The following is a 9,570-nucleotide window of genomic DNA, read 5'->3' on the forward strand; positions in this document are numbered from 1 at the left end:
CTTCCAAAGTGGTCGTAGACTTCTCGCGCAGTACTATTGGGACTTTAATGGGGAGAGGGTAGTTGCGGGGATATCGTTGGGGTATTGTAAGGGGGTGGAGTATGGTTTGGAGATCGTTCAGATCACTTAGAACGACGTGTATTCTAATCGAGTCAGCGGAGTCAGTAGTAACGCAAGTGATAAGTCAGCCGCGCCACTGTCTGACAAATTACGCCCCCAATCACTGTTACATATACAAGCTGCGCTTCTTGCGAGAGAAATAACTTAGTCTAGTAACTGAACATTCGAACGAGCACGCGATAAGAGCGACAAGTGATCCTGAGGAGATTACCTAAACTTAACGCAGTCGTCTGCAGTGGAAATTGCTTTCTCAACGGGGGCTAGGGCGAATATTTACGCTTCCACCGTGGGAAACGAGTCTCCGCCCGAACATACTCGCGCGGCTGCTTTAAATTCCGCCCGTTTGAGGAAGCTACTTGCTGCCAAATTCCCGAGAATCGGCCGTCGTTGGTTAACGAGTGAAACGGGAGTAAAAGAGAGTCAATGACAGAAACTTTAACCCGGGCGGCTTTGAAGTAACGTTCCGCGCTCGCTCCGGGGGAATTGTTGTGCAGCTGGCTTTCCATTAAACGCAGCTGCAGCCGTGCAGCGCGACAACGGCAGTCGGTGGCTGGCCGAAATTCCGTCCGAAATGGGTCGCGAATAATTGTATCGTTATCGCGAGAATCATAACATGACGGGGGGGGGGGGGGGCTCGCGCGTAGTTTCGTACTCGCGGCTATAATCGAAATTCCGTGTATCACAAAGAAAGCCCCGCAGCCAGCGATACAGGGGAGTTTGTCAACTGTAGAATCCCCGCCTGCCGCCACGTCGCGCGATTCCATGGACTACTGGTCGGCTTTTATACGCAAATTCGGCTGGTGGCGGTTCATTTGTGCCTTGTGCCACTGACAATCGCGGTGCGCGCGGTAACTCCATACTGCGCGTTAGTGGAAAATAAATATTATCAATCGAGTGATCCGTTATAGATAATCTTGTGCTCGCACAATTATCACCAGTTAAACACACCCCAACAATGGCGCACTCAGAGAAGGAGCCAAGGGAGCCTGGCAGCCCCCAAAGAAAGGGCTTTGTAAAGAGAAAAGAGGACTGAATTTTATTCCTTAAATAAATTTTGATAATCACTTACTGAATTTTTTTGAACGTGCGTTAAAAATATTTTCATCCGCTCAACTTGGCTCCCACCAAGATTAAATCCTGAGTGCGCCGCTGCACCCTAATATATCTCTCCTCGCTTTACTAACACAACGAAACCTGTCATCGATTTCTAAGCAGATTCGCACTCTCTGCCTCTATGCCCACCTCAGTCGATTTCCCAAATTCCGCGAACAATGGAGGAACTTCCGGCAAGATGCTCCCAACGGAGGCTCGGAACGAGTCCCTCCTTCGATCGATTAAATCGGCCAGAGCAGCGTTCCCGTCCCGTCTGGCTTGTTCTTTCCCCTCTAGCGTCCGGGGTTAGGTGCCCCCCATCACGTTGCTCTTGTTCTCGCAGTTCCGGACGCGCCGGAGCGTGTGAAGGCCGTAACCAGCAACGAGGACGCGGTGGTGATATCCTGGCTGCCGCCGCGGCGGCCGAACGGCATCCTCACCAAGTACACGGTGTATATACGTGTGTTGGACCAGGGCCAGGAGGTGAAGATCACTAAGAGCTCGCTGCCCGCGCAGAACCTGCACCACGAGGCGACGGGCTTGAAGCTGCGCGAGTCCTACGAAGCCTGGGTTACGGCCTCGACCAAAGTGGGGCAAGGACCTAGCACCCCGGTCATCAAACTGCAGCTCAGCAATACCGGTAAGCCACTCCGAACTTTCGTCCAGGGGAAACGGCTCCTGGACGCAGCGCAAGCTTCGCCCTGCCATCCCTCGAGGGGATCGACTCGAGTTCGACCGGTTTGCATCGGAACCCACGCGCGAAGATCAAGCCAATAAACGGGTGCAAGCCTTATGATAAATTCGTGATGGTCCCTGGAGAAATTCCTTCGCGATTCTATCCGCCGTTACTGTCCCGTTTTTATTTAGTTTCCAAGAGAGCCCGTGGATTTTCGTGGTTCGGCATGCGGGGGTGGTTAATCGATGCCTACTCTGCGATTCTTGGCGGCTCGGGGAAGCTCGTCGGAGGGGTCTCGCGCCAATCGAGGCGAAGTTTCTTATTACCCGTCTCTGAAATTATTCATTTCCATCGACCGCGGTGCACGCTTCCGTTCTCGCCGTCAAGTATCGCCAATTGTCGGTCCGGGGTCGGTGGACATTCCCCCCCGCTGTCTTCGAGTAGCCGGAAAAATTTCCGGGTTTAACTTAACCGTCGAGCTGCTGCAGCATGAACTTTCGAAACTCAACTCAAACACGGATCCTAGCTGGCGGAAGTTTAACGAAGAGCAAGGGTAACCGGGACTTTTAATTAGTTCCAGCAGCCATAATATCGTTCGGGGTGCCGCTGGTGGTGCCGTGGAGGGTGGACGTCAATATGGCCTGTCTGGCCGTCGGTAATCCACGGCCGACGGTGGAGTGGCGTCGCGGGGACGTCAAATTGCAGCAGAAGTAAGTGACGAGACGCGTATTCCCTCCAATATGCCCCCTAATCGCGAACTTTGCTGCGATAGTTCAGACATCGGGCCGGACAACGCGCTCACCCTCAGGAACGTGCAGAGAACTCACGAGGGCAACTATTCCTGCCACGTGAAGAATCCCCTTGGCTCGGACGAGATAGCCTACACCCTGCAAGTTCAAGGTACATAGGAAGAGTAAGGAATCTAACACTTGTCATTAAGAAACACATCCCTGCAGCTCTTGTACTTGGTCCCCATTAGATTCGGTTTACGAACCTTTCCTTGTCTCCGAACGCAAACCCCACGAGAGAGGGTCACGGGTATCACTTTCATAGTAGATTCAACACGGTAAATCGATAAACGGTGTATACACAGACACTGATCCCTATGAGAGACCCAGCTAGGATAGCTGGTTTCATGAAGCTACTAGCGAACGACACAGGACTCTCCACTGTTGACTACTCTATGAAAACCATCCCAGAGATATGTTCTACAACCGATTTGCAAACGCGTCACGTGTCGAAACGTCTCGATTCCCCGCAATTTCCTTTACATTCGGGATCTGTTTCGTCCCTGTGGCCGGGATTCCCAGGGCGCAACATTTTTCGGCCCAGCCCCGGGTCGGAGGATCGCCGTTCCGTGGCTCGCATTTCGACCTCGCGGGGCGTTTATCGGTCGTAACATTATTCGCGGCAGGCAGATAATGCCGGGACGATAACCGCGGAGCGACGTCGCGCGAAACGAATCGGGTCAACGGCCCATATTTTCGAAAGCGTCGCTTCGACGTTCCGTATCGCGCGAGAACTTTCCGCCACCCCCTCGGCCCCGCGCGCGTCAGTATTATCGCGACAATGGCGACGGAATGGGTCAGCGGCGGAAAAAGCTCGTCACCCGCGAGGATGGTTCGTTAAAAGTTACGCTAAACTATTTCCCTACCCCCGGTCCCGGCGCCCCCCTTGCCACCCCGCATTATTCTGCCTGCGAATAATTCGAGCGGCGCACGTAAGGAGCGCCGGTGAATACGTTACGCCGGAGATACTTCGTTATCTGCAACGTCACAGGGGAAGGACGAACGACCGCGAACGTTTCTGCTGCATCGATGCAATTTCACGGTGGTCCGAATGCACCGCGGCGGTACGAGCTATTCCACGTCAAAACGAATGGGTGAAAAATTTAGTTCCACCGATTCTCTTCAAAATTACAGCATTTGTCGATAACCTTGCAAAAACAAAGTATACTAAATTTCAACGGTTTATGTCAAATAGTTCTCGAAATATTTAATGTTAAAGTTTCGAAAATTCAAACAAAATCGGCTGACGCGACGTAACTTAAACTGTAATATCTCGGTCATTTTTAAAGATAATGCCACCGTCTTGGGTTCATTTTAAAGCTGAAGGAATGCTTTCTCGAAACGTGTATAGAATATTTTGTTTATTGTTAATAAACTTCACAGTAATCGATGTCAAAGTTTTAAATCACGATTTGACGTCGTTCCCACCCACGGTCCGGCTTGAAAAAAATACCATTCGATTCGTTAAGTCTTCGACTAATAAATGCCTTTTTCAAAAAAGTGGAGAGATTTTGGGAACAGTTAATAAAAAAATATTACAGTTTAAGCGATGACGCGTCAGTCGATTTTGTTTGAATTTTCGAAACTTTAACATTAAATATTTCGAGAACTATTTGACATAGGCCGCTGAAATTTAGTATACTTTGTTTTGCAAGGTTATCGATAAATGCTGTAATTTTGCAGAGAATCGGTGAAACTAAATTTTTCACCTATCCGTTTTGACGTGGAATAGCTCGTACGTGACTGCGAGCCGTGAGTAGTTGGGAGAAAAATACGAGAAATATGTTTAGCGACAGGCGCTTTAGCTGCTGTGGATCTCGCATTTGCTTCTGGGGAGTAATCTGAGGAGCTGGGAAAGCAACGGGTTGTTTTCGCGAGGATGTGGGGAACACTGTCAGGATCCTGGTGTGATTAACTATACTATTGGCAGCTGGTATGGATTAGCATTTCCAAGCACAAGTCATACGCGGCTCTATTTATCAGGGATTCATCCATCTTCGCGATAGTCGGGAGAGGCATCATCGTTCGCGAGATCCCATGTTTATGCCTCCTCTATCCATTGTTCCCCGCGATTCACATCCAGCCAGACGTTTTCAAACGCTGGAACCGTCCGCCCTAATCGACAAACTTTGCGCAGTGCCGCCAACACCGCCGACTTTGCTGGCGACAGGCACCACGATCGACGCGGTGCAGCTGCAATGGAAGCAGGGCGACAATGGGGGCGCCCCCATAAAGGGATTCCTGTTGGCTTATCGTCGCGAGTTCTCCGAGTGGGAGGAGGTGATGCTGGATCGGAAGGCGAACACACACCTCCTGGAAGGCTTGCAGTGCGGGACCAGGTACCAGTTCACCCTGGCGGCGTTCAACAGGATCGGTAGCGGGAGCGCCAGTAAAATCGAGACGGCGAAAACCAACGGCACGAAGCCTCTGCCTCCCTCCAAGCATCAGCTCGTCAAGGTGAACCAAACGTTGGTGAATTTGGAGCTGGCTTCTTGGCAGGACGGTGGATGTCCCCTCATGTACTTTGTCGTCGAGTACAGAAGACTTCCTGGCGATTGGCTGCTGGGTAAGCATAGTATTATATTTTATTCTATTTTATATGACGGGGAAAGTCGAAGTAATATACTTTAAACCCTTAATACCTACTCCAGTCGAGTCGAACATCTGTCTTCCAGGGGTTAAAAGAGAGAGAGGGATCTTAGACTTTCGTGAAATAAAGCGATGCCAGCTATGTACTAGAGTTCCTATAGAATTCCAAAAGCGAACGCTACCTTCAGGATGAAAGGTTTCGAGGTCCCCTCCCATCCATGGGTGATAATTTTGTTCCAGTATCGAACAACGTACCGCCACAGTCGAGATTCCCCATCGTAAACCTGGAGAGCGGCACCAAATACGAGCTCCGCGTGACGGCGTACAACAACGCAGGCTCCACGCAGGCCGAGTACTTGTTCACCACGTCGTCCCCGACTGGCAGTAATCGAATCCACGACGAGCATCCGCCAGAAACCGAGGAAACCTCCCTATTTTTCGACGCGCACGTGCTGGCACCGAGCGTGATCTCGCTTCTGGCCGTGTTCCTGGCGGTGGCTGGTGTCTGCTTTTGCCTGAAAACACGTAAGTCCCGACCTACTTCCGAGAAACAGAGCTACAGGCCTCAGCCAGCCGAGTTCCTTATTCCACGCGCGATTTTTGCAACCTTAATGCTCGTTCGTGGACGTTACATCGTCCGTTGAACGTGTATCGAATAGTATCGATCCCATAGCGGGCGGAGTTCCTAAATTTTGTATGTCTGTCGCTTGTTGGAGATGCTACTCGAGCCCTGCCCCCGCTTTTTGCCTAAGCTGGTAGAACTGGAACAATTAAGTCGTTCAACACCTAAGTCCCTCCTAATCCAGCAACGCGTGGCCCGCGAGCATGGGTATACATCCAAAGTAAACTCGAAACTATTTAGTCGATCGGGTGCGGCGATGCCACAGCGATCAAAGTTCGCAAGTCAGAAGGATCGATCGTTGGAGGTGCAGTCAACGAACATTCACGGGCCATCGATCGCTGGGTGGGTGGCTCGACGAGACCGAGTCCCTCGACCGAGCCCCACGAACCAATGTGTCGCCATTTCGAGCGTGGCAGATAGGATTTCTCCAGCGGTACTGGCAATTTGCATTAAGCCAAGAGGGCGTGCTGGCGCCGTACTCGTGCTACTCGTCGTTATTGAGTAGCTAAACGTCGCAGGATTGTACTCCAATTACGACACCGCACCGTGCTGGCACCTTTGAGGGCTGGCGAGCCACTAGATATCCACCCTTAATTGGCGACGATAGATTCCTGATTTTTAGCGCCCCCCTACTTGCTGCTTCCCCTTTTGCTTCTTCCTCTTCGCACTCGTCGCGGGGTGCGTGCATCTTTACCCGATTCAGCTCTTAACGTCAACGTCAACAGCGGGAGACAGTCTCGTCTGCGTAGGGGCGATTTGATTAATTAGGAATGGATTTTGTTGGTATGCTGGAACCTCGAATTAGGTGGAAAGTATAATTCGTTGCCGTAGTAGTGATGATATCTTAGATTCGTGACTTTTCGAAGCAAACCGTGGGCGTTAAGCTCCTCTCGGCATGACACATAACTTTAGTCGACAGACGCCGATCTTTGTTCGTGGAAATTCTCGTAACGGATTGTCAAAGGCGACCGACGCGTTGAAATTCTCCCCAATACCGCAATCTGGAACCACGTCGAGTCTTGAGCGTGTAGAAAGCGGTCTGAACAGCGCGGAGGGCTTTCTAAGGGCTGTCCCTGCCGCCTGCTACGAGAGACGTTAATGCGTATAGTAGGATTGAAGAGAGTGCTCCATCAGACCCTTCCCGGTACAATAATCGGAAATTCGGGGCGTGTCTGCACCTTTTCCTAAAAGGGAGAAGCAACACCTTGCTTCGCGCACTTGCGAAGTTTTCCTTAAGAGAAAGACTCTCCCTTCGTCGACCTTGTTCCTCTCCTTTCGAGTCCGGAACGCACCTTCGGTTTTTGTAGACGAGTTTGTCGATGATTGCAGACGCAGAGCGGTCTGGCAGAGCGAACGATCCGAATTCGCAAACGCAGGCAGCTCTGGAGAATAAGCACAACATGGAGCAGAGGGAACAGTACTACGCGACCGTGAGGAAGCCTGGCCAGCAATCACCCTGTCGCGAGGTGAGCGCGCTGGAAAGAATCCCTGAATATTCCGAAGACATTTATCCGTACGCCACCTTCAATCTGCCCGAGCAGGAAAACCTCTCGGCGAATCCGATGCGACAGGCGTTTTACTACGAACGCAGCGAAACGATGCTGCAAGGCAATCAGGTACGCACTTGCACATGCAAGCGACTGCTGTCAGACAGCTGCACAATAGGCGGGTAGCGCAGCTTCCCCGCGTGGATAACATTCCTTTGTCGTTCCGTCATGGTCAAGCTAGGGAATTCAAGATAAATCTAGCCCATAGTACTGTGTTCTTCTGCAAGCGCCTTTGTCCTTTCTACGGTCACAGAAACCGTGGGAAGGCGAGAGGGCGTAGGAGCCCCCGTATCGCGCGCAAATGTTCTGAGCGTGGAAACGTTACAGTGCGACATGGACCAATACACGAAGGTGCGCGGCAGGGCGCGACGCAAGTCCAAGTCCTTCAAGTCCGAGTCGGAGGAGTACGATACTCTGGGCTCAGACAGCGACACGGAGGTCGGCACCAGCAGTCGAACCGAGTCCTCGAACCACCTGGACGACTCCGGGCCAGCGTCGATAATGACGAGGTCGCCGGGCCCGAACTCGATCGGGCAGAGGGAGCAACGACTAGCCCTGGTCCCGAGGCCGGTTCATCATAGTAAGTTAGTATTCGATTTTCTGTGTCGACGCCGGCAACCGCCTTAACAGCATCCAGCCGCCACTAACCACTCACCTTTCTCGCATCAACGTCTCGCGTGCACCTTCCAGATGTGCTGTACCACACGCACGAATCAAGTACATCAACCGAGCCGTCACCAATTTCTGAGAGGAAGACCTTTCCGAGGCTCGAGAAGCAAAGGTGAGGCCGACACGTCCTCTCGCGTCGACTAAATTCGTCATTCCTAATTCCTCGCGCCCATAGCTTCTTCCACCGCCTCTATCGTGCCTCAGCCTCTTTGCCGTCGAGTTGCAGGAATACTTTGTGCTTCTCGTATCTCTATGTTTCCTCCACCCCTCGGACGCTACGAACCACCAATTCCTCTTCAGACCCGTTCCCCTGGCTCGACTTTAGTAGAAGAACGCGGCCAAGGCACAGGCGGGTAAACGCGAGGTTGGCTTTGGGAAACTTGCAGGAATCAAGGAGCAGCGGCCGACATGGGGCTCGACGGTCGCGTGCCAGGCATCCTGCGGCCCGTGATAAAGCTCTCGGAATCCGGGATGCATTCGTACTCGAGGGGAGGATCGCCCAGCCAGCCGACGAGGCCGGGCTCCTGCGACAGGCTGGTAAAGGAGCCGAGCCCGAGGAAGTCCGTGGAGTCGCTCTGCCTGCTGGAGGAGCCCGGCTCGTCCAGGATGACAAGGAGGGAGGAGGACTGGGGCAGCGAGCTGTCTACGTTGGAACTGAAGCCGCCGACTGGTTTCACGGACGCGCACGAGACCAGCGAGGCCGAGTGCGACATCGACATGAAGCTGAAGCTCCACAGGAAGAGGACGGGTTTTCCTTCTAACTCCCTCTCGAAATCGCCTAAAGACTTCACTATCACTGTCTAAGTGTTAATCAAAGTATTCGAAGCGCTAAAAAACCAAAGGTATATTAAGGGAAAAACAAAAGATATCTACACTGACACAGGACATACGCACACACACATACACACACGCGCGCGCGCGCGCGCCCGCGTACACAAGTAAGGGAAGAAATATAAAGCTGCCAAGCATGATGAGTGTTACTTCAAAAAAAAAGAAAATAAGAAAAAGAGAAAACTTCCTCGCCGTTGAGATTGTCGGGATTCCCCAACGCTTCTCTGTGGATGGATGACTGTCTTTCCGTGTAACTACCGTCGACGATCCATTTACAATAAAGAGGTATTTTTGTAAGAAAATAATAAGAAAATCGCAGACTGCGCTCGTTCACGTTCGTCTATCCTGCTCCTTGTACTCGTTTATTTTACGTTTCGTTTGTTTCTTTTATTTCTGTTCAAGGCATAAGGACTCCTCGAAGGCTGCCCGTTAGAAATCGCTGCTCCGAAGGAACGGAGGTAAAATAAAAAATTCATCGTATAAGAATACCAGTTCTCCATAAACGTGTAGAACACTGTAGCTTGGAAGCGACTTTTCAAAGTTCCTCCACTTTAAATACGCTCCGATCGATGGATTTTCCATTCCCGCGAAGATGGCCATTCGTTAAAACGCCAATTCGTATCTATATACATATAG

At 51.5% G+C, this 9,570-nt stretch overlaps 1 protein-coding gene across 9 annotated transcripts in view; it reads left to right on the forward strand.

Annotated features, from left to right (window-relative positions):
- The window catches only part of LOC143372809 (cell adhesion molecule Dscam2), a 130,420-nt gene extending 121,173 nt beyond the window's left edge, over positions 1 to 9,247 (forward strand). For 5 of the 9 annotated variants that reach the window (XM_076819372.1, XM_076819368.1, XM_076819377.1 and 2 more), the window contains 9 exons: positions 1,556 to 1,852; positions 2,463 to 2,598; positions 2,661 to 2,788; positions 4,814 to 5,242; positions 5,506 to 5,790; positions 7,217 to 7,503; positions 7,762 to 8,014; positions 8,125 to 8,215; positions 8,490 to 9,247. In XM_076819372.1, coding sequence (XP_076675487.1) covers positions 1,556 to 1,852; positions 2,463 to 2,598; positions 2,661 to 2,788; positions 4,814 to 5,242; positions 5,506 to 5,790; positions 7,217 to 7,503; positions 7,762 to 8,014; positions 8,125 to 8,215; positions 8,490 to 8,907 — 2,324 coding nt within the window. In that variant the 3' untranslated portion in view covers positions 8,908 to 9,247. Of the gene's footprint in view, positions 1 to 1,555; positions 1,853 to 2,462; positions 2,599 to 2,660; positions 2,789 to 4,813; positions 5,243 to 5,505; positions 5,791 to 7,216; positions 7,504 to 7,761; positions 8,019 to 8,124; positions 8,216 to 8,489 lie in introns of all 9 variants that reach the window. The other 4 variants (XM_076819370.1, XM_076819376.1, XM_076819371.1 and 1 more) reach the window with 4 other exon arrangements.
- Positions 9,248 to 9,570: the final 323 nt, after the last annotated feature.

This window comes from Andrena cerasifolii, chromosome 9, assembly GCF_050908995.1.
Source record: "Andrena cerasifolii isolate SP2316 chromosome 9, iyAndCera1_principal, whole genome shotgun sequence".
Taxonomy (NCBI): Eukaryota; Metazoa; Arthropoda; class Insecta; order Hymenoptera; family Andrenidae; genus Andrena; species Andrena cerasifolii.